The 27,385-nt window shown below is 44.3% G+C and overlaps 6 protein-coding genes across 20 annotated transcripts in view; 2 read left to right on the top strand and 4 right to left on the bottom strand.

Moving 5' to 3' along the window:
* Positions 1-11: 11 nt before the first annotated feature.
* Positions 12-5,634, bottom strand: LOC108126808 (5'-deoxynucleotidase HDDC2). Of its 5 annotated transcripts, none has more exons than XM_017243512.3 (4): positions 5,338-5,634; positions 3,441-4,079; positions 1,016-1,309; positions 12-960 (listed from the first exon to the last, which is right to left on the bottom strand). In XM_017243512.3, exons 2-4 carry the CDS (start codon positions 4,017-4,019, stop codon positions 661-663), a joined length of 1,173 nt encoding a protein of 390 aa, XP_017099001.2. In that variant the 5' UTR covers positions 4,020-4,079; positions 5,338-5,634; the 3' UTR covers positions 12-660. The 5 variants fall into 5 exon arrangements, with proteins under 5 accessions (XP_017099001.2, XP_017099003.2, XP_017099004.2 ...); XM_017243514.3 differs by having other exon boundaries at positions 5,413-5,634; XM_017243515.3 differs by lacking the exon at positions 5,338-5,634 and adding an exon at positions 4,999-5,016.
* A 63-nt stretch (positions 5,635-5,697) lies between these two features.
* LOC108126812 (dTTP/UTP pyrophosphatase) lies at positions 5,698-6,849 on the top strand. Its single transcript, XM_017243520.3, has 4 exons — positions 5,698-5,866; positions 5,925-6,169; positions 6,229-6,375; positions 6,428-6,849. The coding sequence occupies exons 1-4, from the start codon at positions 5,777-5,779 to the stop codon at positions 6,570-6,572; spliced, it is 627 nt and encodes a 208-aa protein (XP_017099009.2). The 5' UTR covers positions 5,698-5,776; the 3' UTR covers positions 6,573-6,849.
* A 151-nt stretch (positions 6,850-7,000) lies between these two features.
* Positions 7,001-8,945, top strand: Argl (Argininosuccinate lyase). The gene is made up of 3 exons (XM_017243511.3): positions 7,001-7,878; positions 8,124-8,524; positions 8,595-8,945. The coding sequence occupies exons 1-3, from the start codon at positions 7,134-7,136 to the stop codon at positions 8,874-8,876; spliced, it is 1,428 nt and encodes a 475-aa protein (XP_017099000.2). The 5' UTR covers positions 7,001-7,133; the 3' UTR covers positions 8,877-8,945.
* Positions 8,859-11,365, bottom strand: Tsp29Fb (Tetraspanin 29Fb). Its single transcript, XM_017243519.3, has 5 exons — positions 11,260-11,365; positions 11,038-11,150; positions 9,787-9,975; positions 9,556-9,726; positions 8,859-9,497 (listed from the first exon to the last, which is right to left on the bottom strand). The coding sequence occupies exons 2-5, from the start codon at positions 11,116-11,118 to the stop codon at positions 9,012-9,014; spliced, it is 927 nt and encodes a 308-aa protein (XP_017099008.2). The 5' UTR covers positions 11,119-11,150; positions 11,260-11,365; the 3' UTR covers positions 8,859-9,011.
* Positions 11,366-12,705: 1,340 nt separating this feature from the next.
* On the bottom strand, positions 12,706-15,186 carry Tsp29Fa (Tetraspanin 29Fa). Of its 3 annotated transcripts, none has more exons than XM_017243587.3 (4): positions 15,048-15,186; positions 14,145-14,235; positions 13,001-13,603; positions 12,706-12,939 (listed from the first exon to the last, which is right to left on the bottom strand). In XM_017243587.3, exons 2-4 carry the CDS (start codon positions 14,211-14,213, stop codon positions 12,865-12,867), a joined length of 747 nt encoding a protein of 248 aa, XP_017099076.2. In that variant the 5' UTR covers positions 14,214-14,235; positions 15,048-15,186; the 3' UTR covers positions 12,706-12,864. The 3 variants fall into 3 exon arrangements, with proteins under 3 accessions (XP_017099076.2, XP_017099077.2, XP_017099078.2); XM_017243588.3 differs by lacking the exon at positions 15,048-15,186 and adding an exon at positions 14,289-14,366; XM_017243589.3 differs by lacking the exon at positions 15,048-15,186 and adding an exon at positions 14,313-14,331.
* A 211-nt stretch (positions 15,187-15,397) lies between these two features.
* The window catches only part of LOC108126847 (pneumococcal serine-rich repeat protein), a 33,776-nt gene continuing 21,788 nt past the window's right edge, over positions 15,398-27,385 (bottom strand). For 3 of the 9 annotated variants that reach the window (XM_017243580.3, XM_070277128.1, XM_043212517.2), the window contains exons 3-10: positions 24,752-25,300; positions 23,042-23,394; positions 21,316-22,976; positions 21,093-21,251; positions 20,075-20,752; positions 19,214-19,887; positions 18,495-19,146; positions 16,652-17,884 (exon numbers count right to left, since the gene is read on the bottom strand). In XM_017243580.3, coding sequence (XP_017099069.2) covers positions 17,001-17,884; positions 18,495-19,146; positions 19,214-19,887; positions 20,075-20,752; positions 21,093-21,251; positions 21,316-22,976; positions 23,042-23,394; positions 24,752-25,300 — 5,610 coding nt within the window. In that variant the 3' untranslated portion in view covers positions 16,652-17,000. Of the gene's footprint in view, positions 16,068-16,650; positions 17,885-18,494; positions 19,147-19,213; positions 19,888-20,074; positions 20,753-21,092; positions 21,252-21,315; positions 22,977-23,041; positions 23,395-24,751; positions 25,301-27,385 lie in introns of those variants that run through there. The other 6 variants (XM_043212518.2, XM_070277129.1, XM_043212522.2 and 3 more) reach the window with 6 other exon arrangements.

Raw genomic sequence — 27,385 nt, 5'->3', positions numbered from 1 at the left:
ACACCCAGAGATTTGTCTTTTAGCCACTTGTGAAGCGTGACTGCATCATTATATTGCCTAATTCACAATTTAATATTAATTATACATTTTGATACATCAATTGTCCGATTAAAAGGGTAGAGTACTGCAGGTGAGAACATACTACAAAAAGGTAAAATCAAGTATTTTGATTATATTCTTGACTGGACATTCATTTTGATTTCGTATTAGTTCGGCTGGCTAAATAAAATTCCTCTAAGACATCAATTACAATAATTGGTTACATCTCCGGTCATCGTACACTTTAAAATTAACTACAATGTGTTTAGTTATGTACAATTGTACAATTGAATGCGTTTCGGATCGATCGAGTGCTCGACCCGAAACTCGTTCCACAACTTTTCGCTTAACATAGAGGAGATTGAACTAAGGAGACGTGTTCAACAGGTGTTTGTTTAGAATAGAATTGATAGCTAGTTGCTACTCCCCATCGGATACCTTCTTTCGGTATGTTTTGCAATAAATTAGTGTGATAAAAGTTAGTACTAGCTATGAGCGTGTCGAGGTAGGCTTAATAGTTTGTTAGTTGGGTTGGCTTACAAATTAAGAGCGTGGTGTTTTCCTTCTTGTATGTGAGGGTGTGTTCATGCACTAGCCTAAAACGGGTTACTAGAACTACGCTCAACTTGAGCTTTCGTGGCCGTTGGCCACTTTTGAGGGCTTCTCCATATTGGGCACTTCGATAGCCGGCGGCGGCGTGGCGCCCTTCGCCTTGGCGAGAACATCGCGCTGCTCGTAGATCTCGTTGACCAGCTTCTTAACAAACGGATGGTTGAACTTGCCCTCCGTGGAGTCAAAGAACTCCTGATGCTTCAGAAGGCAATTGTCGCGCTTCTCGTACTCGAAAGCCTGCATCACCATGTCTAAACGGTCCAGATCCTTGACGAACTTGCTCTCGGCACTCTGTCCATGCTCGTATTCCTGCAAAAATAATGAGATTTATGAAGATGTCGTGAAAGATAACCTAAAGACTCACCTCAAATAGTTCCATAATGCGCTTGCCCCGCGGCTCGATCAGTTTGCAGATGTCCTCCATGGCTTTGAACTCCATGGCCCGCTTATCGTCTTTGGACACTCCGCAGAAGGGCGTTATGTCGCCCACCAGACTCTCGGCCAAATCGTGAACCAATGCCAGCTCCATGCAGCGGATCTGATTGAGACCCTCGCTGCCGTCCAGAAGGAAGGTCAGCATACTCATCCGATACATGTGGCCCGAAATCGATTCGCAATCGTTGACATCCCGCAGCACCCATCCAGTGCGTTTGGTGTGCTGGCGGAGGAAGGAAACATTCAAGGGTTAATGAGAATTCAATATGAGCCAAACAATAAATGAACATAAGCTGGGTTAGCCGAGCTGGCTAAAGGAACCATCCTCCACCTGCCACTTCAACTAATTAAAAGCATTGACGAGGCGACGCTGGTGACATCGTTGCCGGGTTGCCTCGTTGCACACATCAAGGTTGGTGGCCCTTGCCCCAGACCTTCAACCTCAACCTGCCAACGCGGCGGGTGTAGACTGTTGCTATTTGATCAATAAACGTTTTATTTATAGAAACCGGCAGAGGTGGCGGTAACAAGGTCCAAAAGACGTTGCACGTCCATGGCCAATGAGGTTCGCTTCCCTTCCGAGTCCCACCAGTGTCCGATGCGAAATTGAGTTTCCCGTTTAATTAATATCATGGTTTAATTAAAGTGCAAGAAGTCACTGCTTATATGCGACAATATCAGTGACTTATCACAGCTAATTGATTAGCTGGCCTGATCGGGGTGTGGTCACGTAATGATTTTGGACCTTATCAGAGGACTTGTTCTTTTATCTTCCACCAGAATGCACTGCAATAGGGATACCAATAATCATGATATTGTTTTTTTGTAAACAATTAAGGTAATCTCATTTATTGCGATACTGGTGGAGGGTTATCGGCCAACAAGAGAAGCCCATTTAATTGAAGCAATAATTAAGAATCGCATTAATTAAGAACCATCATTGGCAGATCGTACAAAATAATTACTAATCCGTTCCGCTCTGTTTGGAAAACATCTAGATTCTAGAATATATTATCGCCTCAGAGAAACCTTCACCCCTTGCGGAGCACCCTCGGTTTGCTCGGGCAGCTTCTATACTTTGAAGGCCAAGATCAAAGTCACGCGTTGCTTTCAGTTTTTCTTTTTGCCTTTGCACGCTCTATATGCATTTCAAATACATTGTATATATCGTAGATTATTCACAGAATTTAGAAACCTGCCTAGAGGGAAATTTTGGGTGTAGTTTGTCGGACTCTGTTGTCCGGTGGACGTCAATGCTGACGACTGCGAGTTTTTGGCGTTGGGGACTCGATCCCAGTCATCCACTCAAAACAATGAAAACTTAAACACAAAAATAAATAAAAATTTCATCAGCCTCACGTGAGCTATTTGGCTTTTGCTTGTTTGCAATTTTTTATAGAGATTAGGGGAACTTGGAGCCACTGGACGTGGGTCAAATTACAAGTGATTCGAATTCGCAGTTGAGCTTGTCGATAAGACAGAGTCCCGTGCTCTCTGACGATGGGTTGAAAATTCAGCTGGGCTGATTAGATAAAAGCCAACTTAATGGCTTTAGAGCGTGTGGGCAGTGGCGTTGTCAGTTTTATGGCTTACACCCAGCTGTAGACGCCCTTTCATAACAGGGTGTAAACTAGCCTATATTGACTAAACAAATAAATTCCTATATCTATTCGAATATCTACATATATAAATATATATTTTTTTTGGCAACCAACTATAGAAATGCGTTCGATGGGACACAAGAGCGAGGCTGTCGCTGACATTATACAACATTTTTGAAAATATTCAAAACAAATTAGAGACAAAAAGCAAAGAGCAGAGATAAAATAGAATAGATTATTCGAAACGTAAATAAATACATTTTCGCGTTCTATTAGCTTTCGTTTTCACACTTTTGTTTATTTTCTTTATGATTGCTGCTGAGTCGTAGAACAAAAAAAATGATAAGGTTAGTCAGAAATATTACTGAAGGGTTTCAGCATACCATGACAACGAATGGAAACATCAAGAAACTTTAAACAACTTCATAATACTTTTCTAAAACAATTTTTAGCTTTGTTAGCACCTTGACACTCTGGCTGAAGGTTATCTGTTGGACTCCCTGTATCTACATATATAATCCCATCATTAAGGCCAAATAAATAAAATAAATCCTACAGTGATGGTCATGACTCCGCACTTGTAGCACCAATTTTTGCAAATTATCACGCGATTTGTGGACCAGAGGAACTCACAGAGCGATGTAGTAACCCCTCAGAAGCTAAATCAAAACACTAGGTGGAGCTAACTCTAGCAGAAGTGGGAAAAATCGATGAACACACATGAAGTTCAGTTGGAGAACTGGTTTCCTTTACCTTCAGGTTGCCGATGAGCTCCATAAACTGGAGGATCTCGCCTAGTCCAGTGTTGAAGCAGGGCTTCTTGCCGGCACTGGCCGATGCCGAGGCCACTTCATGGCAGGAGGCACCCAGTCCTGTGGCCTCCGCCTCCTTGTCGCCACTAGCCGTGATTTCGTCCGGTTTGTGGGCTTGCAGGGGCTCCGCCGCCAGCGATGACATGGCGAACTTTGTGGTGGTCTGCTGCTGCTGGTGTGGCTGCTGGGGATGATGCTGCGTGGCTTTGGCCCGCTGTCCTGTGGCTGATTGCGTGTGAATGTAGCGCTGGATGTCCTGGCTACGCTGCTGCAGTAGTTTCCCTGTGAACTGCTGGGCTGAGAAACAAACGACGTGCGCCGACTCCGACTCTGAATCACCGTGACTGTGACCGTCCGCGACAGAGTGTGAACTGAGAATATTGCTGGCGCTGGCGCTGCCGCAGTTAGCTTGACTAGAGGGCTTTGGTGGTGCATTTGCCGCTGTGGTTGTGGCCGCTGACGTCAGGTAGCCCACCTGGCGGAGCAGTCGGCAGAGATCGGTGCTGAGCGTAGAGAACATGTCGTGATCGTCGGCTACAAAGCTACAGCCAAAATCAGACACGTGATGTGTGTGTGTCGTCTGTGGGGGAGACAGAGAGACAGAGAGAGAGAGAGTACCAAATTGATTACAAAAATAGCTAAATCGGCAGCACTGCTTGTTATGAGTAATATTTGGGGAGGTTTTATCGCATGCGAGTTTTGTAATCACAGTTTGGAAGCCACCTAAGCAAGCAGTATATTGAGTAGTTTTAGAGCCACTGATAAATATATTTCTGTTTTTTTTTTTTGGTACAGCCAGCAATAATTATTACTTACAGAAATAATGATTTCGTTTTATAAATTTAATCAACAATTTATCATTAGAAAAATCTGTGTTTTTCCCTTTAATATTGGGGTTTTAAAAGAAAATTCACTCGAAAAATCAATTTAAATGAAGTCGTTGAAGATATCTTGTTCTTTTATATTTTGAAAATTTTATTGATTAACACTTGTCACTTGTTGAACTGTTATAACCGTTTTATAATTTAATTATTAATTGCACAAAACACATAATAACAAAACTTTATGGACCGTTCAAAGTGCAATTAATGACAGAAACAATAAAACCTTGTTATCAGCAGCCGACAGTCCAATTTCCCAGACACTCGTATAAACATAAATTCGAGAACAACTTGGTTCGAAATATTAGCAGCTGATAATAGTTAAAAAAGAATAAATATTATGTATATGTACTTCCAAGAATTTTTGTAATTTGTACAGAACTATTTAGATCTGATTTTCAGTTCGGGGTGGAAAATATTAGTTTTTTTCCAAGCCAGACTTTGGTAGAAAAAGATTGTACAAAATTTCTAGTACTCTAGAAAAACCTCTTATGCAAGAAACCTCATACAAAATAGTATCGTTCATAAAAGAATTGTTAAATCTTAATTTGTTTTGTTATTGGCACTGTTGGCACTATTATTTTGGTCTCTGCTGTGCTTTTTTGTCTCGTCGGCTACCTTGACACCACTCGGGGAGTGCAAGAAGTTCCGTTAGACGGCGGGAAAAACAAATATAGGAAGCGATTCCGACGATGAGACAGGCACCTCAAGGTGATGATTTGGGTATTTGCGTGTGGCGGCTTCTATTGCCAAAGGTGTGTGTGCGTTCTGTGGCACGTACGCCGACCGTTGCGCGGTTGTTGTTGCCCGTTTTCATGTAATATCAGCGACTAGGTGCTCCGCCCGCCAATGGCGAACTAAAACCTTTAATTCGGCAACCAAACGCGACCAAGACCGTCGACGGCGCTGCTTTGTAATTAAGAATATAAATATCACTAAGCTAATATAGACACCTACACATTCAGACTCGGCACACGCGCACAACTACAGCAACAACAATAGAGCCCAGCAGAAATAGTTAGAATTACTAACGGAATTTATGCAACACCATCGCCTGCATTCTGCTGTCACTGGGGGCCTTTCATTCCTCCTTGCTCAATAGTTTAATCGGCTCTCCGCTCTCTCCTTCTCACCCGACTAGCAACAAAGTTACGCGATCTGTTCTGAAATTCTTTTTTTTTCGCAATAAAATGCTAGACTTTCGATTATTGTTTTTTGTTCTTGTAACCGACCAGCTGCTGCCAGCAGAGTGACCGTTTTCGAATCCCATGAAAATCCCATGAGCAGCTGTTCGACAGGCAGAGTGACCGTAAAGCTGCATTTCTGAGATACTATGAGCTGAACACCTGTTTTCGTAATTCGCACATGCTTTTGTTTGTAAATAAAAAAATTAATTATGTTGGCGCCAATCAAACATTTGTTGGGCAACTACCGCATCGTCCTGGCCAGCGGTTCACCAAGAAGGCAGGAGCTGGTCTCCATGCTGGTATGTATCACTAGAAACTTATAAATCCTGAAATCCTTAATGAGTGATGTCTTTAAAGGGCCTAAATGCCGAACTGTGTCCTTCCACCTTTGAAGAGAACCTAAACCCGGAGGACTACAAGGAATTCTCGGACTATATAGAGGCCACAGCCCTAGGAAAAGCAGAGGAGGTCTTCAACAGATTAAGCGCAGCGGGAGACAACAATAACCTGGTAGTAATTGCGGCCGATACAATGGTAACCTTGGGAAAGGAAATCTACGGCAAGCCCAAGGACGCAGCCGATGCTATCAGGATGCTTGAAAAGTAATTTATTGATTATTTCCTTAAGTACTTTACGGGTTTAACCACTGTTTCTTTTATAGTTTATCTGGAAAGTCAAACCGTGTATTCAGCGGTGTGATACTGAAACATGCCAAAGGCGTTCGCCAATTCACGGATACAGCGGACGTTTACTTTGGTGATCTGTTACCAGAACAAATCAAAAGTTATGTAGACTCAAAGGATCCTCTGTACGTCATTTAGGAATTTTCCCCAAAACCATACTCAATTATTTTCTTTTAGCGACAAAGCTGGAGCCTATGGGGTCCAGGGACCTGGCGGCGCTCTCATCCAACGCATTGATGGCGACTTTTACTGCGTGATGGGCCTGCCACTGCATCGGCTCTGTTGCGAATTAAACAAGTTATTTCTGGAAGACCTCTCCTAACTGAATTGTCAACGTCGCGCCCATCACATCCAAACTGCCTTCGATGTATGCGGCAACAAGCGTCAGAGGCTACTCACGTCCCGGTGACTTTAATCTTGGCTGATAAGCGTCTATATCTCTACGCCTTGGCGTAGGCTTGTTTGTTTTTTGTTTTTTTTTTTAGCTACATTCAATTAAAAATAAAAAATTTAATAACCGCGAGCTAAAATTATTTATGAGCGAGCATGCCACAGTGGGCGATGAGGTGTTAAGTTAGGATTTAAAGGTATAATTAATAAAAATAGTCTTAATAAATTATTAATATCTCCAGATATACTTAAAAATTATAACAGTACCTTAGTATTTTAACTATAAATTGAAAGTTGTGTTCATAGAACCACGGTTCGCATAGAGCTTTGACTTGCCTTAATCATTTACAATTCGTAAAAAACAAAGCAACTCAGCATTTTTAAAGATAACACGATTATATAAACGAGAAGAGCACAATAATTTTTTTCATGAGCTTTGCTACAGGAGAGTTAGCCCAGTAGTCTTCAAACATCCACGTGAAACGGACCGATCATGTCCCAGCATACCCAACAACCGGCAATCCCCAAGAACTGCTATCAGTTGTGGGGTGGACGCTTTAGCCAGAAGCCCCATCAAGCGCTCCAGGCCCTGAACAATAGCCTACCCTACGATTCCAGGCTCTACGCGGATGACCTGGACGCCAGCAAGGCCTATGCCGAGGCACTATACAAAGCCGGACATCTGGACGCCGCCGAAGCAGACAAGCTGGTAAAAAGCCTAGAGCTGCTCCGCTTCGATTGGGTTGAGGGAAGTGTGAAGTTCCAGCCCGGCGACGAAGATGTGCACACGGTCAACGAACGGCTGCTGGTGGAGATCACGGGCGAGCTGGGCCAGCGTCTGCACACTGGACGCAGTCGCAATGATCAGGTGGTGACCGACATGAAACTATGGCTTCGCAAGGCCATTCGTGAAACCCTGGGACGCCTGAGTCGTGTCATTGAGACAGCCACCAAGCAGGCGGATGAGAATCTGGACGTCCTTATGCCCGGATACACGCACCTGCAGCGCGCCCAGACAGTCCAGTTCTCACACTGGCTGCTGTCCCATGCCTTTGCCCTGCGTGAAGATGCCAAGCGGTTGATTGAGCTCAGGGAAAGGGCCAATGTCCTGCCCCTGGGAAGCGGAGCCCTGGCAGGAAACCCCCTGGGAATCGATCGCCTGTGGCTGGCGGAACGCCTGGGCTTTTCGAGTGTAACGCCCAACAGCATGCATGCGGTGGGAGATCGTGATTTTGTGGGTGAGTCTACCTCGAATTAAACGACACTGGATCGGCCCCTCAAGTCATTTCAAAGTCGTCTATACTGCTATTAAGTTCTATTGATTTCTTATCAGAAGATGACTTGGTAAAGATTATATGGTTAAGAGACTGATAAGTGCTATGAATTGAGTTGAATTGTTTTATACAAAAATATATGTATTTAAATATTTTTATTAAATATTCAATAATAATTAATAATTTCGAATCTCTTCTATCTTTTCCAGTGGACTTTATTTACTGCTGCTCCTTGGTGAGCCTTCACCTCTCCCGTTTAGCCGAAGATCTCATTATCTACAGCACTAAGGAGTTTAACTTTATTCGCCTAGATGATGCGTTCTCCAGTGGCAGCAGCCTGATGCCCCAGAAACGGAATCCCGACAGCTTGGAGCTGATTCGGGGTATTTCAGGAGTCATCACCTCCAATTTAACAGGAATTATGATGACCATCAAGGGTACTCCGTCCACCTATAATAAGGATCTGCAGTTCGACAAGGAGTATTGCTTCCAGTCCTTTGATAAGCTGTCCCAGGTCCTCGAAGTGACTGATGGGGTCGTGTCGACGATGCAGGTGCAGCGTGATGTGATGGAGTCGGCCCTTAGTACGGATATGTTGGCCACAGATTGGGTGAGTTGCATTGTCTTCTTCTTAATTATTGATTTTGTTGTATTTTTAATTTTATTGTATTATTCTTCAGGCCTACTATCTTGTTAAGAAGGGAATTCCCTTCCGTCAGGCCCATCATTTTATTGGAAAAGTAGTTTCTCTGGCCGAGGGGCGCGGCGTGGGCATCACAGAGGTGCCACTAGGAGAGCTTCAGGCAATATGCCCCGCCTTCGGAGCGGACATCGTTAGTGTGGCGGACTATGCCAAGAATGTGTCGCAGTACGACGTTATAGGTGGAACAGCAACCGCCAGTGTCGTGGAACAGCTGCGATTACTGAAAAAGTTTGCCAAGGAATTGCGCAAACAGTCCTAAGACCGAAGCTTTATTTCGTTTTACTTTGGTTTTTTGTTAACAAATTAAAATTTTACATTTACAAACGGATCTCTTTGGGTTTGCTTTAGATTTATGTATGTATATACTGGTATGAATAAATATGTCGCGTGGGGCCTAGTTCACGCTGGGACTCTGGGGCGTGTAGGTGTAGGGTTCCTGGCTGCCCTGTTCGCCGTTGCCCAACTGCTGGTATCCGGTGACTGCAGAGTTTTGGGGCGGGGCCATCTTTCCCCCGGAGATGAGCACGCCGAGGCTCTGCTGCAGTTGCCAGCGACGGGCCTCCCGGATGGACTTGTTGCGGCGGAGAGTCTTGGCCAGCATGAAGGCACAGAGAACGCCCAGAAGCTGGACGAAGGCCACTGTGGTGGCTCCCGTGGCAATCAGCATGGCGCTCTGCGACACAATGAAGTTCATCTTGCGGAAGCAGCCATAGTCGAAGGTGTCCAAGCAGGTGACCTGGAGGGAATCGTTCTCATCCTTGGCCAAATTACCGCAGCAGGAGTTCGGCACAACCACGTCATCGGCGGGCAGGCTGGAGTTCTTGTTTGGTCCATAGTACTCCTTCCAGTCTTCGGGCTGGTTAACACCGCAGCATTGAAGCTGTAAAACGTTCATTGATTAGCAGAGTTCTAGTAGTAGTTTCTTGAAAAAAACCTACTCCGGACTGCATGAAATCCACACCAGCTTGCACATAGGGATCGTTGTCGTATTCGGCCAGGGCTTCGTGCATGGTGCGCATCAGCATTCCCTTCACCTGGGACTGCATCACGAAGGCGGCAATGGCTGCGGACACCTCCAGGATGAAGACCAGGAACAGGCACACACCATACTGCAATGGAACATATCATACTTAATTTTTTGTCCATATGTCTATGACTATTATCCTTACCAGGTTGATCACCATCACACTCTCCTTAACGGCTCCATAGCCGCCCAGAGTGGCCACCGCAATCAGAATGAATCCGATGGCTATGAGGAGGGCCGGAGGCGACGAGAAGTGTCCATCGATGAAGAGGCTAAAGTCTCCAAAGATCGCCTGGATCGTTGTTCCCACCATGATGAGTAGGACGGCGGTCAGCTAAGAGGGAAGAGGGAAATACTCATGTCATGTCACAACAGCTTAGCTTTTGGAGTGTGAATATGTGAGCAGATTTGAAGCGATGATTTGCGAGACATGCAATCCCTATATAGTATTCTATCTGGCAACTAATACCCCCTTTAATGTTATATGACATTGTGTAACGAGCAATATCTTGCCTTAGAATGAAAAAAAAAGAGAACTATTACTTTAAAAATATTATTTAGGCGCAAGGAAAATATATATAATACAAAATTTAATATATTTTTGTTGATAGTCTTTGAAATAAAAAATTTATGATACAATTGATACCATTTTTTTATTTGAGTGTATGTTATTGTGATGATGAAATAGTTAGCAGTTGTTGACCAACGACAAAAATCACCTTCGATTTTTTGTTTTGTAATGTAATGTTTGCTTAAATTAATTGGAAGTTTAAAATAGCACAGATTTTGTTTCCTTATATGCATGTGGATGTATTTTTCCATCACCAGAATCGAACTTCAATACATATTTGGGAAATCGCTATCTTATCAAAATGAGGGTACAATTTATAGACTCACTCAAACTGGAGAGAAAAAAGTTTCAAAAAATATCAATATATGTATAGTAAAACAAAAGCTTTATGTGTGGTTTCAATATTCTCATAAATGGGCCAATTAAACTTAGCATTTAACTTAATAATTGACACATTTTTAATTATATGGTATATCTTAGATCGTAATAGTGGTGATATAATTATCTCAAGTGTTTCTAATCTTATTCAAACAAGACCCCGCCGAAAAGAGGAAACTTAACTTTGTTCTTGACCCGTTTCTCTTTCCCTAATAAGTATTCTCTTTGCTCTCATTGGATCTCTTATCAGCGATATACGTAAAAGTTAAATGATTCACAAAAAAAAAAAAAAAAAAACAAAAGCAAAAACCTACACCCACACAATTCCATTACTGATAAGAAATGCGGTCTATTTGATAAAAATGAAACGCGCAGAAATAGGAAAAATGACTCAAGATGGCGGATTGTGAATCACGGAGTTCGTAATGGCCTGGAGGATCAACTCACCGCAAACATAAAGCTCACAATGATGAGCATATACTTGGCGCATCGCATTCCAGAATTCAGCTGTAATTCCCGATTGGCCATTGTGAAATTTTTGAATTCCCGCTGGTATTAAGCTGGAATATGTAAACTTTTAAATAAGAGGCACTTTCCGATATGAATATAGTATATTGTATATCGGTGACTTTAATAGGCCACCGACCGTACACACGAGCAGTAACGTACTTTAACTTTTGCTAGTTACCCGTGAACTGAGTGGGGACCTGAGTGTCGGAGCTCAGAACGCAATCACCTAACAGGTCTCTCCGGCGACAAGTCGGTCGCTCTCCTACGCTCCGGCAGGTGTTGTCTGGCCTTACCACCCCCTGTTCCGCCCACTCATTACTACACATGAAAAAAATATTATTTCCAATCAGTTTAACCTCAATTCTCCAACCTCAGGCCTTTTAAATAAGAAAGTATATTCTTGATTAAAATTAAATAAATAAAATTATTAAATCTTTTATTAAAAATATAATAAAATTATAATTAATAATAGTATTATTATGTATAATATTTCCCTTCGAAGCAAATCGTTAGATATATTTCATTACCAACGGTGCGTATGAGTGATTTTTTGGTTAAAGAGTCTATTAAACATGCGCCTACAGTGCGTATGATTGATTTTTTGTCGTTTTCTATAGTAAAATAGTTCCATATATTTTTCTCTGTGCACCTGTGACTTCCAATAGCGGGAAAACTTTCCAAGCGACGCTTATCAGGCAGCAATTGTTCATATTCTTCCAGTTTGACAAATAGTATATAAGATAATGGTTTCCTTGTTTTCATTAAGTGAGTATTTTGCAATGAATTGAATTACTGAAATCGAATATTGGAAGTTTTCGATTGTGCTGGAATACCGTTAATGGGGCTACCACTAAAACTAATACCACCTACTAATTTACTTCTATGTCTTCCCTGCAATTACATTTACATACATACATGCACTGCTTTTCAAGTTCACTAGCCAAGGTCGCGGGTCTAAATCGAGTATATTATCGATTTGAATTCATTTTTAAGTGAGTCAACTTTTATGGTTTATCGATTTTTTAATCGGCCTGCATTTCCGAATAGTTTGAATTATTCACGGGTAAACACAGGTGTGTTCACTCGTGAGTAGTGTGGTTATTTGGCATGATTTTTGAGACAATAAGAGCAAATATTATTATGACGAATTCCTACGTTCAGGAACTATTGAATACTTCAAAAAAGGTGTGGGTAATGTTGTATATAAAATTGTGGGCTTTAAGATTTCATAAAGTTGTATTTTCCTTCTAAAAGATCGAATTTTCTAATACATATATATATATGGTAATATATAATTATATGTCTAGTATAGTATTAGAAATGGATATTATTAGAAAATAGTTGGGTTGTAATGAAACTCAAGGTTTATAGTAAGACGCATTTCTTAATCGATAATCTTTTGTTTTTTTTTTTGTATACAAATAACATTGTGTATGTATTTCTGTTCATAGTGAAAAAGATTTACAAGTGCAGAATAATGCACTGAATTTTATTGACTCCAAAAGCTCATTCGATAAGATTGGCTTTCTGGAATTCAGCCAATAGTACCGCAACAATAAAGATAAGTCAGAGAAATGGTTCAAAATTAAAAGCCTACTGAAAGTATTTCGTACATTTTTCAAAGGTACATTTAAGTTACCAATATTTTATTTATACAAAGTCATATAATCAGAATAATAGTCAAAAGTAGCACTAAGGTTCTAGTCAAGCCTTAAACGTATAGGTCAGCACTCAGCTTTTGTGACGAAACTCTTACAATGGAGCTTAGATAAAACCAGTGATGCCGTTACGGATCTTGATCTCCCGAGCTATGTAGCAGGCGAAAATGACGCCGAAGAACTGAAAAATATAAATTGGTTAATCAGTGATGTAAAAGCAGCGTTATTTTTGTAAAAATTACCTGCAGGATGGCAATGACCACGCCAGCAGCTCCCAAGCTGACTGCGTGCGCAGCAATGTAATTGGAGAAACCTCCGAGACAACCATCGACATGGCGGACTTCCGTACTCGCCACATCATTCATGCAAGAAAGGATGCCCACCTGTCCCACTACGGGACTGCAGCACGAAATGGGGAGTTCTCCTGAAGGGAACTTCTCCTTCCAGTCCATGTAGTTGGTAACGCCGCAGCAGTCGAAACTTCGCTGAACGTCGTCCCAAAGAGCCGTGGTTGGGTTTTGTGTGGCATTGTTGTATTCCGCCATCGAAGCTTTAAGCGATTTTTCGATTAGGTTAGAGGCATCACTGCGCAGAACGTAGCCGCTGATTCCAGCTGCAAGCTCCAGGATGAAGATGATGGCCAGCATGATCGAGAAGCTTAGGACCAGACAGTAGTTCTCCTTGAGTGCTCCCCAGCATCCGAAGAATGTGATCACGATGATAAATGCTCCAATCACGATCAAGAATGTGGGGATCGAGAAGAACTTTCCGGCTAAGAAGAGCTCATAGCCTGTGTAAACCGCTCCCACTCCGGCTCCAACAGCTATCAGAATAATACCCGTGATCTGAGAATAAAATATGTATTATCATCAAAGTAATCAAAGCGAGCTTGCTAAAAATATTTTAAGAAGGTATTTCCTTTGCTATCTATAAGATAAAAATATTTTGGGAATATTTCTAAAAAAATAATCCATTAAACTAAATATATTTGTTTGGTATTACAGGTCGATTTATTATTTTAAAATTTGATAAGATAATAATAGATTCTACGGACATATTGGGGCATAAACTTATTTAATTAAAGTCCTTAATGGAGTATTGTTGAATAAATGAAAATAATATCTAGAGCCTATGTTAGGATAAGCTTTTTATTAAAATTTCCAAAATATTAATATATAATAATATAATATAACATTTTTATAGGAGGTATAAGTTTTATCGAATATGTCTACTAAATTAAAAATTAGGAAAATGTAACTATCAGTCTGCTAAGTGATTCCCCTGATCAGATTTTCCTATCTAATCTGTCTGTCCGATTTATCGCAATGTTTGACCTATGGCTGGATGAATGAGTCATCCTAGCAAAAGACTTATTTCAAAACTTACCAAAAAGATCAAATTAAATCCAAATAGGGTGTACTTCACCGCATTGGCACTGCCAGTTAAAAGAGACATCGTGCTTCAATTGTTTTAATATCTGTAAAGTCAATTATATATTAGCAGTTTTATAAACAAAGAAATTCGACTAACTTTTCGTTAGGTCAGAAACACAACCTGCTCGAAACGATTTCAAAAGTTCAGTAAAGTGTTGTGCAGACTAACGGGGAAACCAAGGAAAGTTTCATTTCTAATCAACATTTATATATATATATTTTTCTTATCAGGAAATGATAGCGCATTCTGCTTTTGTTTAAGCCAAATGTGGTCAACCCACTTATGTGTTTGTTGTGGTGATGTTGCCGAGACCAAGACAAGATAAACGAAAATTTGGAAACCGATAAGATAAAATCAGGCAAAAAAGTTTGCATTTTTGTTCAATATACTAAAATATTGACTAGTTTATTATACTTTTTTTAGTTTCATTTGTTTAAAAATTAATCTTGAATTGCAACAAAAATATCAATAATTTTGATAACTATGTTTCAAAACAGACGTAATATTAAGGCCTTTAAAACCATCAATCATCAAACAGCGTGCGTCCCTAATGCATTCGCAGTTCCTACCAATATTCATTGTTTTGTTTTAATCAATTGTTACATTTATCATCTGATAAGAGGGCCATCTGGCCAAGGGTTCCTTCGATTATCAGATTGGTGACTCATTTGTGTGTCATAACTCATTGCCAATGGTTATTAAGCACTTTATATGTATATATTTCTTTGCACTATTTCCACATATTATTTTAGATTATTTTGGATATCCAGTTTGCACTTTAAAATTTCAGTTTGATACAAAAATGTCATATTTATGGCCATGTTGTTTTGGATTTCATTTAACTGTTCTACTTACCGTGCAGCAAGTGGACAATTTTTAATTTGACGTGACGGCGGTTGGACAACAACTGAGAGCCGGCCTGCTCATGTGGGATTATTTGGGAACGAGAGGCACTTCAAAACCCCGCGTAATCGCGTTGTTGGTATGAGTTTAGTGATAAAAAATTAACGTACTAGTGTATGAAGAAAAACTTGGCAGAAAAGCTGCTAAAAAGCTTTTCAACGAGCTAACATAGTTCTGCGAAAAAGAGAATTTTTACCAAATACTACAGCTTTTGCTATTTTTTTTTATTTTGGATGAATTTGTTTTAAAAATTGTAAGTTTTTGTTGTTCCAATAACCCAATAAATCACCAACACAGAGAAATTAAAGAAAAATATAAATGTAATTTATGTTTTATTCACTTTTTCTTGTCGTATACTAAATGCTATCGAAAAATATATATGAGTATCATTTGTTATTTTTAGTGTTTAGTTTTAAATTTTTAGTTTTCATTTTGGGGATTGGCTGGCATAATTTTTAATACTTGAATTTCGAGTGCAATGCCAAAGCGTGGGGGTGAGCGTGTGAAAAATGTGAGGGAAATGCGAACAGGAACTGAACTGGAACATTCTCAAAGTCACATTCATTTTTGGGGTCGAACATTAGACATTCGGTTAGTTAACCCTTGCCAACTTTGCGTAATTTCTTTGAAATTTTTTTCACAATGCCCGAAAATTTCAAAAATTACCATTAAAGTCTTATCGAATCAGGGGGATTGTCGTTCATGTGTTAGTGGCTAATTGCATAAGTAAGTATATCAATTAAATTAATCATTTAATGTTTTAGTAGTTCGTTGCTTCGTCGGAGTCCCCATCATTATTTTCTATCCTTGCCGTGGCGATCGCGTTGATGCCTGCTGGCCGCAATTGTGGTCGTTGTCAGGCTGTGCACATGGTGCGGCTGCTCCCGGTGGCCATGTCCCGATCCGTGGTGCTTGCCACTTCCGCCGCTGAGCTGGTTCTGATGGTGTCCATTCAGTGTGCTTTTACCGTGTCTGTAGAAACGGAGAAAGGGTAACTAGTTAGCATTTTGTGGTGAATGTAGGAGACAAATATTTTTAATATATTTTCTACTATTTTATCATTTTCAAAGTTCTACTTCAACTACGGAGATCCAGTTGCTAAAGAAATATAGAATAGAGCAAGGCTTAATGTCATTGATGTCGTTTGGATTGGAGTTGTGCTTCGTTTTTTGTTTAATTCCAATTTCTTTGATGATTTCTGTTGATCTTTTTCTGGTTTCCAGCAACATGTTCATAGTCAGTTTTAGAGTTGATTCTACTGATAGAGTGGAGCGAGTTTCGGTTTAGTTAGAGATTAAATAGAGTGAGTTTATATTAATTGCCAACAAACATGCAAGCTCAGACTAGAGTTTAGTTGTTATTGAAACGTAGAAACCATATTAGTTGGGGGTTTGGCTAAAAGTTCGTTTCAAGGCTACGTTATGGGGAATTAATTCAAACGCTTAATCATAATTGGAGAGATTACATACTGTTCCAGGTAATACCAAACATGCAATACTGGGTGTTAGGAAAGAAATCAAAATTTTGAAAACGCTTACGCTGTGAAATGTAAAAACAGAACCAGACAGGCTCTTTTGTGATTGAGTGCTTTGGCCGAGTTTTGAGTTTTGTGTGCGCTCCGAAACAAATAATAATCGAAATAAACAATTAAATAAACATCTCTCGCACGTCAGTACTGATTTTGATTTGATTTGCTTGGTTTAGTATTAGTAGGGAACACAGTGGGTGGGATTAGACGGCAGTGGGATATAGAACTCAATCGTGCATTGGGATTATTTTGGGTGTGACTTTGTGACGAGATCCTTGCCGGTGTAAGCCGTTGCAAGTACATGTGTGTTTTTGCTGATTTTTGGTTTCTTGGGGGTGCTTTAAATTCGATCTCGAGTTGAGCGATTCCAGCGCTGACTATGAACATGTGCAGATGCCGAAGGGCTGGTGTGTGGACACGCTGCTGCGCACCTGCCGCATCTTGAGCCGCCTCGGCCAGCCCCCCAGCCGACCGCCCGTCCTCCTTGCCACGCCTCCGGCCGCCGCACCGCCACCAAAGAGCTGCGAATGATCGTTGCTGAGATTGTTCTGGTACGGACGCAGAAGTTTGTCCAGCTTGGCCGGACTCTCGCTGGTGGCATACAACAGGTAGTTGTCGTACACATGGCTGACACTCGAGTTGCGCTTGGCCGGCAAATAGGGCATAAAGGCGAAGCTCGAGCTGGTCGACTGGGTGGCCTTCAGGGACGGCTTCCGGCGGCCCACACTGCGGCACTTTAGCGTAGACTGGTTGGAGTAGCTGGGCGGTATCATCTCCAGCTTGGTGCGGTACTCATAGCTGGCGGGCTGGCCTACGGGCACGGGTATGAGGGATCTCTTGCGCTTGGTACGCGGCGGAGGCAGGGGAGTTTCCAGGGGAATCCCCTCCATCTCCTCAATGCTGGCATAATCAGCCTCGTTTTCGGCCTCGGCTTCAACAACCGTCTTTTCCGCCCCTTCGGTTACGTTGTTTGCGGCTTCCTGGTCGTCGGTTTGTGTATTGGCTAAATTCGTTACGTATACGTACGTCAGTTCGTTGTGCGATGTCGGTGGTGCTGATGCCGAAGTGGTGGTTGCTGTATGGTGTGCTGTGGTTTTCGATGATTTTTTAGCGCTTGTGGTGCTCGTTGTGGTTGTTGTGGACTTTTTGTGTGGTGTCGCTGAGTCATGGCTGCTGCGACTCGATCGCGTCTTACTTGGTCGGCTGCTCTCGCGGGTGCCCGAAGTGGTGTGTTCACTGTGCCTAGAGCGACTGGAGTGACCTGTGGCATAGAAATGGGAAATTCAATTAGAATGCCTCTTAAGGATTGCTGAATTTTCCAAGGAATAAATTTCTACATGAGTTAACTGGTTTAGACTAAACTGTGTACAGGTGAGAGTGTGGAAAAGTGTAGAGTACATATTAAGTTTATCAATTTTTCTGTTTAGTGACTGCTTGAAAAAACCTATATTTTAGTCTCATTATCTGAAAAACTAATATAATTTTTTTACATTTTTTTTTTTAGAAACTCTTGTCTCAAGTTAAATACTAACTTTAAATAAACATTCAGTTAAGTGTTTTAAAAAATGTATGAACGTGATAAAGTGCCTCGAACTATATATATATATTTTTTGTAATTAATATTTAGTGTGCCTAGGCAGATTTTCCTGGTTTCTGCATTAAGAAAAGGTGCAACTTAGTAGTTAACTGACTATTCTGATCTTGAATTTAACTCGCAAACCTAATACGCTTATTCAGCCTCTGGGGCTGAGTGGCACCCATAATAAGCAAGCCCAAAACAAGTAGTTCTGTAAGAGATGTGATCACATTAACAGGATCATCTTTTAAATGATTTTCCTTTTGGTCAGGGCCTCATCCTTTGATTGTCTTACCTCTAGAGCGAGAGAGCTCCTCCCGGTGTTTCTCGCTTCCCCGCGAGCGTTCCCGGTCACGTTCCCGCAGTCCGCTCTGCCTTGAGCGATTCTCCTCGGCGACTCGTGAGGATCTTACCAGACGACTGCCGGAGGAGGTCTTCGTCTCACTAGATTTCTCCACCTCCCGATTGCTGTTTCGGCCGTGATGTGAGCTCCGCTTGGACTCCAGCGAAGAGGATCCTGCAGCGTGTGCACTAGATCTGGTTCGTGGTTTAATACGAAGTTCGGATTCCTGTGTCTCGTGGCGTGACTTCTCGCGCTTCGGGGTGCGCAGACGCAGACGCTCGGCCCGGTGTTTAGTTGCCATCTGGTCGTCAGAGGAGCCACCGCCTTGGGTCATCGATTCGCGAGAGCTGGAGCGCGAACGATCGCGGGGACAGCATTCAATGGAGGACTGGGATGAACTGCGAGCTCTTGTGGGCGATGGCGTCGACTGTCGGGAATTGCGTCGCGCTTCCGAGGCAAAAGTGCCACGGGCCACACCCAGAGACTGGGAGGCAGGGTAAACCTTTACCTTCTCGTCGATTGTTTCCAGGGGCTTAGAGCTGCGACGCTGCAAGGAGCAGGATCGGCGCCGCTGATCCTTGATAGCCGCCTCGTCGGAGAGAGCCTGCCAAGGAACACAAAAGGGAATTAGTAAAAAACTACAAATAATTATGAATATTGTGATGTTCCACCTTCAAAGTTTGATCAGCGTTGCGAGTCATTTCGCTCAGGATCTGTGCATCTCTTTGCAGGTCGCGTTTCCGTTCGTAGCTTCCTGGTGATCTTGATCTGGATCTATCTGGTGACGGAGAGGGCGATTTCACCCGGAAAGTGGTGGTCAGCTCGTTGGCAATATTTTCGTAACAGTGCTCCTCGTTTTCGTTTTCATCCTCATCATAGTCGTGGGTCGTTTTAATGTCATTGTGCTGCGGGCTGCTGTGCCTCAGCAAATCGGGTCGATCGTTGAGTAGTTGCCACTTGGTGGTGGTTTTCGTGGTGCCATTGCTGCTGGCCTCCTCACTGTGGATTGACCTGCTTCGTGAGGGAAGAGTCCTGCGGGGATTCGTAGAGCCGGTTGAGAGTTTCGTTTGCGATGCCTGCTGCTGTTGAACTCCAAAGTAGGACAGTTCATGTTCACGCAGCTTTCTAGCCCCACGAGCTTCTTTGATTATTTTCAAGGTCTCGCTGCTTGAATCTTCAGCAGCATCCGCAGGAGCTTGATCATGGATTTGGGGTTGGATGAAAAGAGTTCTGGGCTTGGCAACCGGCACCAGTTGGCCTATGCGCAGAGTGGGTGGTGTGGCCTTGGGCTTTTCCACACGAGGTGCGTGGAGTGCAATGTTCATCACATTTGATTTGGGTAGATCTGGAAAAAAAGAAAGATTTTAAATATTGAAAGGAAACTTATATTTAACAACTATTTTCCCCCCAAATTTTAAGAATATATAAAGCTTTTGTATTTCTTTTCCTAAGTCTTAAATTTCTGTCGAACGATTCCTTGACTGAACTCCTCTAACTCAACCCTGATAGAAAGTGTTAGATGTCAGCGTTACCTGCTCGCTGCAGAATCTGATCTTGAGTCTCAATCTTCCAAATAGTGCGCTTGGCTTTCATCCGACTCCAGCTGCTGGAATACTCGCTGCCCTGAAACACTTCCGCCGGGCGCTGCTGCTCTGGGGATGAGCTGCCCTGGGTGCCGCCACCGCTGTCACTGTTGTTGTCCCGGAAGTACCGCTTCACCTCTTCGTCGGCACTGTCCTCTTGGTCTTGATCCTGGTCGGCGGCATCATAGAGCCTTCGCAGCTGAATGAGCTGCTGGCTAACTGGGATCTGTGTGTTGCCCAGCAACTTCAGACGGGGGGGAGCGAGCGGAGTACGGGGCAGGGAGTCGTACAAGGCGCTGCCGAAGAGATCGCTGCTGGTGATGGAGGTGGTGGAGATGGTCGAGGGGCGGCGGGAGGGGATGTACCCCTCCTCCTGGTAGCTGTGCGAGCGCAGCATAGGTGTGGGCACCACGATCGTCGGCTGGACCAGGGCGGACTCAATCGAAGCTATGCTCAGGCGCCGCATGGCCTCATCGAATTCGCTGGCCGATCGCATGGTGCGCATTATCAGGGACGTGGACTTCAGGCCCTCGTCCAGGATGCGCTGGTGCTGGCGAAGATCCTCCAGCAACAGCTCCTGGGCGCTGGGACGACGATGGCGGTGACGTTGCTGATGCAGATGGGTGCCTGTGGTGGAAATGTGCGGAAAGTGTCGTTGGTGGGGTTGACAATTCATGGTTCGGGCATTTTTTGGATTTTTTGGTTTAGAGCGTGGTTATCGAGCTTAGCGAGTGGGGTTAGATGTAGCATTAGATGTGGTTTAGAGAAGCGCAGCCAGAGTTCACAACATGCATTAAAATACAATCGAGAGTACAGAGTTCAAGTCAAGTAGAGGAGTCCATGGCTAAAACCCAGATAGTCATACAACATATTTCAGTAGACAAGGTAGGTACTACAATCTACGGGCATTCCAACTATCTAATCAAATATAAACTTAAAATTATTGGAATATTCAAGGGATACCAACCTGCATCAGGCCAATCTTCGGAGGCTCCCAGGCTCACGTTGATCTTGGTGGAATACCCATTGCCAGACGGCGAGGGTTGCGGCTGGTGCTGCCGTTGCTCCACAATACGAATCCGCTCGGCCACCGATTTAGTGGTGATCGGGGAGACACTGGTGGTGCCTAAAGACGAAACGTCATCCATTGTATAAAGCCTAATTAGAATATCAGATTAGTAAGTACACACCACTATCCCTGGCGGAGGGACTCTCCCGATCCGTCTTCATGGCCGGCACACTCCACAGCACATCGGCGCTCTCGATATTCTCGCCCAGATGGTAGGGCTTCGGTTTAACGGGCTTGTTTTTCAGGATGCCCCGGATGTTGGACAGCTCATCCGTCTCGTTGTCCGTGGTGTCCACGCCGCTGGTGGAAGTGTAACTGTTCCGCGAGGTGGACTCCATCAGACTGTAGCGGGGCTCTGTGGTCACGGTTACTTGTGAGCTGGATAAGGTGGAGGCGGCGGAGGAGGATGTGGAGGAAACGGTGCTGCTGCTCCCTATAGCCGACTGAGTGGCGACTTGCTGGCTGACCACCTCCGGTGGATCCATTAGAGTGGCGCGGTAAGCCACGGTGCTCGTTGCAATCGTCTTGCGCCGTTGGGAATCATCTCCGAACTGGGTTACACTATCGTTGGTGCCGCTGACTGTGCTGGCGGATTTCACCAGACTCTGGAGCGGTCCGCTGGCGGTGCGACGGCGCCGGCGAAAGTTTTGCGTCGGCGGCGGCTTTCCGTCAGTCTCCACGATGTTCACCCTTCCCGATTCGGCAGCAAAGTGAACCTCCGTCTTGCAGAACTCCACTCTCTTCTGGGCACTGCCCCTCTGAAGGTGATTGTTGAAGCTCGAGGAAGTGGTGGTGCTGCTCCTGGTCACAGTACCCCCATTAACGTGAACCTGGGATGTCTTCCGCAAATCACGCCAGGTTTCCTCTACGGCAATCGAATGCCGCTTGCTGAGCTCACCTTCGGTGGGGCTGGGCGAGATCTGAACTGGTTTCACCGCCCTCCCGAAATGTATAATGGTGCCACCGCCGTTGTGGGGCTGTTGAGGCATCGTTGCTCCACTCCTCTCCGTGGGCGACCAGTTTCCGAGTTGTTCGCCCGAGCGGCCCAAACCGCTGTCCGTCGAGGCGTCTACGCGGAAAATGCTTTTGTCTTCCGGTGGTGACATCTTTTCAAAGCCGTAGGACTTGCGACGCAAGTGCCACTCACTGGAACTGGTGTCCTTCTGACGTTGGCGCGATTCCAGACTATGGGTGTTGTGGACAGGCCTGAAAGCGGAAGGAGCCGGCAGCTGGGGAGCAGCTAGCTTCTCCACGGAGGGCTCCTTCTTCTTCTGGTGGTAGGCCAAGAAGTCCTCTTTGTAGAGACTCTCGTCAGAGAGTTTCTTAAGCTTTCCCCGAATCTCTTGCAGGGATTCGGCGGTGAGAAAGGTGTTTCGCTTGGCCACCGTCGGCTTGGCCGTGGGAGAGTTCAGAATGGTGTCCAGGGCGGCCAAATCCACGTGGTTGTTTCGCATGGCCGTGTTCAGCCGCCGACCGTTTTCCAGTTCCGCCCGCAAACGGGCGACACTCACCGAATTCCCGGGCAGGTCCAGGGGACGCGGGCGAGCGGCCACTGCCGGGGACTTGTAGTGCTCCTGGGACTGGAAGGAGCGGCGCAGTTTGCTGACCCGGCGCCACTCCCCCGTTGGCTGCTCACTCTTGTCCTCGCGCTCCCAGTCGTTGCTGAGATCGTCCGTGGAGATGGAGCGGGAGCGCTGGAGCATTGAAGATCCGAGCGAGGGCAGGGGCGGGGCGTAGACCGACTGGGACACCTGCTGGCGACGCTGGTGGCGGGCAGTTAGCCTGAAAAGTGATCCGAGTGGTATCAGGGTCGCTGGGGGAATGGTTAAAAATTTTCGGTAACTTACCGCAACTCTTCGTCGTCGTTGTTGCTGTTCCCGTCATCGTTATAATGCCGGAAACTTTCCAAATCACGACGATGCGTTGGCGGAGTCGCAGCTACGTCAGCATCTGCTCCACCAGCAACACCAGTACCAGCACCACCCACGCGACTCGGTGGCTGGCCATATAAGTCAGCCTGCTTGGCCCAGGCCGCTGGCGATGATGATGATGACAATGATGACGATGATTCTGGTCCGACAATTGCATGTAGGCTTATTTTGCCCGCACTTCTGTGGGTGTGGGTGTTGCTCGCTTGTGCCGCTGCAGTTGTTAAATTTGAATTGTTGCTGCTCTGGCTGGAAATGCTCGAGCTGCTTTTCTGTAAATGGCAAGCAAACAACAACATCAATGGCGAATTGAAAAATAAAGTAAAATCGGGCACAAAGAAGAGCTCAGTGGAGCTGATCTGAGCGCATTATGGGGGTCTCGAGGGCGGGTGTGTGTATGGTACCGGGTATGGTTATCTTTATTGACGTTTTTGTAATTGCCACTCTGTGGCAGTGGGTGCATTGTTTGACAGGAACTGCTTGAGGAAGCTAAGCACTTAAGACGCCTATAAATACACATACAAGTGATCGAGTGCAAACCAAGCAAAAGCTAATGAATTTCCGCATTCAATATAAATGGTTATGATTGATTTAAATCCTGTAACATATTGCAACCCATATCATGGCTTAGGTTTAAAAGCTAAATGATTGATTATCGAGTAATACAAGGTTATATAAATTCTATTTCAAAATTATATTTATAGAATCATCTCAAAGAGCCTAATAAATCAAAAATCATCCAATGAGTTCCCAGAAACTTTATTCTAAAATTTGCAAAACAAATGCGGAATTCCCGAAAAGAAATTTTCGTGTCAAGATTGATGACCAGAACCGACTGACGATTGTGGGCGTTCGTCGTGTCTCCAGACACTTTCGCAGTCACTTTTGGGGCTGCCCAATAATTAGACACTTTTTACAACTTCGCCTAATGAGTGAGACGCGCTGCTGGTGAAATTTCCTTTGTGGTCATGACCCAGATGTCCGGCTGAAGTGGCAGGCATTGCCTAATTGAGCTGGTCTATTATTAACGATTTCCATTCGATTTCGATGCAGAAGCTGACTCAATCCACCATCCAAGCCAGACTGGCTGTGGGGGAGTGTCGTCTCTGGATGGTCTAGCAATGTATACTTTGATCAATGGCATTTGGCCAATTGCGGAATTTTGTTAGTTTTCTTTAGTAGCTGTCGCATGTTCTTAAATGATGCGGGGTAATTTATTAAAGCAAATGAAGTCATTCATTAGAGATCGCTCACTAAAGTTTATTTATAAATTTAATTATCAGCTGTTTGAGAACAACTACAACTTTAGGAGATGCCTATTACCAACTTGCAAGATAATTTTACGACCTCGACTTAGTACGAGATTTCAATAATTTTCCCAAAGGCCCTGAGCTAGGTAGATTTTTTTGGCCACTACCATTGACCGCTGTTAACAACTGGCCATTTTTGGTCATTGCCATGGCCGTGGTCAGGAGACTACTCCTCCGAAAAGAAAACCGACTACAAAAGCAAGATGGGAAAAGCAAACATGGGCGCATGCTAATGAGCCGACAAGGCGAAGCAGAGTGGCCGGGGAGGCAAGTGAAAAATTGTGGACTACCGCGTTTTAGCCTGGCCCAAGCAACTTACCATTAGATTGCTCAATTTCTGGCTGGGAGCCGTATCGGGTAACAAATTGAGGCCGACTCTATGCGAATACTCGTCTCTGTTTCTGTTTCTGTTTGTGTCTTCGTCGTCGTTGTCGCTCGCCTCGCCATTAATCACAACAAAATCAACATGATCGTCGATGAGCTCCTGGCTCAGCGCGGATGCGGATGCGGACGCGGATTGGGCTGTAGATGCGGATGTGGCTGAGGAAGCGGCGCGGACGATGCCAGCATCGCTGCCGCTTAGACTGCTATCGTCGCTCAGTTCGCAAATGTCAACGCCGGATGAGGCGAGCGGGGAATTTGGGAGGGGATGCGAAGGTGGACCGTGGCCATTGCTGGTGCGGTGGGTGGTGGTGCAGGTGGTGGTGGTGGATGTGGAGGAGGCCCACGAGGAGGAGCTCTTCTGCACCGTCTGGGTGCGGATCACCTGCATGGCGCCGTTGGCGGTGCGGGCCTTCAGCACCTCCAACTGTTTGCGTTGTGTGTGCTGTGTGCCGTTCGGCTGTGAGATGTTTTGGGAGTCGGATATCTGGGGAGAGAGTGGAGAGAGAGAATCGGGATTCAGTGATGGCAGGATAATGATAGGGATCAGTTTAAGGATTATCGTTAAGATGGTTTCAGTTTGTTACGGGATTGGTTTTTGTACTTTGGTTTGACTGTAGTTTTCCTGATGGCGGTATTGTGGCGCATACTATAAATTTGAGCAAAGCCTCAGGCTCTTAAAAATAATCTTAAAATATCTCAAGAAGTAGCTCTTTTAGTTTAAAAATTAAACGGTTCAAGTTGAGTCAATTTTTAAGCCTTTATAGGGCTTGGCTTGTCTTTTATAAGAGCTCCATAATGAGTTTATTGAAGGATATGGATTCTATGGTCATGTGTATGTACGTTTTTCTAACCCCTTTATAGAATGCAAACCATATCATGACTAATTCAGATTAAAGATAAGAACTTAACCATTACTCAAAGTAAATTTAGAAGTAATTAAATAAAAACTCTGGAAACCTTCTATTCCGCCTGATCTAATTGATTCATCAACTAATACTATTAAATCCTTGTTTTATCGATTATTTGCTTTCAAATCTCTTAAAAACGAGATAAATAAAACATTAAAAAAGTCATCGCAATGTGATTGTCTAAATTTCTGCGGTGCCCGAGTGTGCGGCGTGTGTGTGGGCATGTGGTGGGTGTGTCCAATGTGGGGCGTAAAAGCGGAGTGTCGCATGGCATTCGGCCGTTGGCAACGGGGCGTATGAAAGTTGCCAGACGAAACACTTGACCGTCAAGCGGCTACCCTCCCTTTCCCGTACACAGCATGCTCGGCGGCTCCTTGGTGGAACGGTTTGCTGGCTCTTATCTCGACAGCTGGGCGTGCTCGGGACCGTTTGCCCAACACACGTGACCAAACGCCAGCCACAAATCAAAAGAGTCTCGAGAGCGATTGCATTTGCAACTGCAACTGCACCGCAACTGCACCCCTTTGCACCCATGGACGCGAACAATTAGCAGATCCGTTGGATTCGATCGTGCCATGACACACCGCCGAAGAAAAGACTCGTGGTCCATAGACCCATAGACAAAGCACACTCGAATCACTGGCCCAAAGATCGATTGTGGCAATCGATTGCATTGATGATTTATGGTGCTAAAAATGCATAATATACTCGAAATGAAAACTTAACCCGCCGGTGTCCAGTTCGTGGCGTATTCGTGTCAATGACCATAAGGCAATTGCACATTTGACTATGAGTCAAAGTGCAGCATTGTTTAAATAGAATATCCATAAAAAAACAACACAAATTTTGAATGTTCTCCAAAGCGGTAGGTAACAAAGAAAACATTTAAATTGTATGCATATTGCGGGTTGAGTCATTTCTGGGTTCTTAACAATTCGGTTCTAGAGACTTCAGCTGCAAGTTGTAATAATAAAGGTATTATATGCAGGTAATTCTTTGGTTTTTTTTTAATTCTTATAATTTTTAATGGTTTTAAAACGTTGTCAGACCCTGTAAGCTTTTGAGTTCAGGGCTAACCCTTCAAAAAGTTCTCAATCAGAGCCTTTACTTATTCACTCTGGTGTCCGGTCTCTGGTCGGTTTCTGAGTCAGACACTGATTTCCATTCGGCGACTGCCTCTTCGAGCTCCCTATTGACCTCAGGGCGACAATGCATAGTAATTTCAGCGGCTCCCTAAAGTCACACTCATCCTTGAGCCGGAGCAGCACGGATGGCGACTGTGACCAAGAAAGAGGGCAACATTGCGGGGCAGGCATAAATTATAAGCCGGGCTCTGGCCCCCGGGCCATGCACGTTCTGCCGGAGTTTCTCACGATGGTCACGGGGCGGTAGTGCGAGGGGGAGAAGGTGGAGGTGGAGACGACTCTTGGGGAGCTGTGGCCGATTTTCCGCAATGTATTGCACTTTTCAGTGTGTGCGCAAAACGTCTATCGATGACCTCTTTTCCCAGCAAGCCGAAAACAGCAAACGCCAAATGCTGTTCGCTTTTCGTTACTTTACTGTCTTGTTGTGCCATTTTAGTCCCGGCTGGCATGTGTAGGCTGGCTGGCTGGTTGGTTGGTCTTGATCTTGGTCGGAGTCTTGTTGTCTGCTCGGGCTAA

This window comes from Drosophila bipectinata, chromosome 2L (assembly GCF_030179905.1).
Source record: "Drosophila bipectinata strain 14024-0381.07 chromosome 2L, DbipHiC1v2, whole genome shotgun sequence".
In the NCBI taxonomy this organism is placed as follows: Eukaryota; Metazoa; Arthropoda; class Insecta; order Diptera; family Drosophilidae; genus Drosophila; species Drosophila bipectinata.
Note: the sequence above shows the minus strand (reverse complement) of the source record. Positions and strands in the feature narration are given on the sequence as shown.

Coding starts and splice junctions, on each gene's coding strand:
- LOC108126808 (XM_017243512.3), bottom strand. CDS start 4,019: ATGTTCTCTACGCTCAGCACCGATCTCTGCCGACTGCTCCGCCAGGTG. Junction 1,310..3,440: donor AGCTCATCGGCAACCTGAAG/GTAAAGGAAACC, acceptor TTCCTCCGCCAG/CACACCAAACGCACTGGATG. Junction 961..1,015: donor GCATTATGGAACTATTTGAG/GTGAGTCTTTAG, acceptor TTATTTTTGCAG/GAATACGAGCATGGACAGAG.
- LOC108126812 (XM_017243520.3), top strand. CDS start 5,777: ATGTTGGCGCCAATCAAACATTTGTTGGGCAACTACCGCATCGTCCTG. Junction 6,170..6,228: donor GCTATCAGGATGCTTGAAAA/GTAATTTATTGA, acceptor TTTCTTTTATAG/TTTATCTGGAAAGTCAAACC. Junction 6,376..6,427: donor GTAGACTCAAAGGATCCTCT/GTACGTCATTTA, acceptor ATTTTCTTTTAG/CGACAAAGCTGGAGCCTATG.
- Argl (XM_017243511.3), top strand. CDS start 7,134: ATGTCCCAGCATACCCAACAACCGGCAATCCCCAAGAACTGCTATCAG. Junction 7,879..8,123: donor GGGAGATCGTGATTTTGTGG/GTGAGTCTACCT, acceptor TATCTTTTCCAG/TGGACTTTATTTACTGCTGC. Junction 8,525..8,594: donor ATATGTTGGCCACAGATTGG/GTGAGTTGCATT, acceptor ATTATTCTTCAG/GCCTACTATCTTGTTAAGAA.
- Tsp29Fb (XM_017243519.3), bottom strand. CDS start 11,118: ATGGCCAATCGGGAATTACAGCTGAATTCTGGAATGCGATGCGCCAAG. Junction 9,976..11,037: donor TTGTGAGCTTTATGTTTGCG/GTGAGTTGATCC, acceptor CTTCCCTCTTAG/CTGACCGCCGTCCTACTCAT. Junction 9,498..9,555: donor TGGATTTCATGCAGTCCGGA/GTAGGTTTTTTT, acceptor AACGTTTTACAG/CTTCAATGCTGCGGTGTTAA.
- Tsp29Fa (XM_017243587.3), bottom strand. CDS start 14,213: ATGTCTCTTTTAACTGGCAGTGCCAATGCGGTGAAGTACACCCTATTT. Junction 13,604..14,144: donor GATTTAATTTGATCTTTTTG/GTAAGTTTTGAA, acceptor TTTTATTCTCAG/ATCACGGGTATTATTCTGAT. Junction 12,940..13,000: donor TGGTCATTGCCATCCTGCAG/GTAATTTTTACA, acceptor TATATTTTTCAG/TTCTTCGGCGTCATTTTCGC.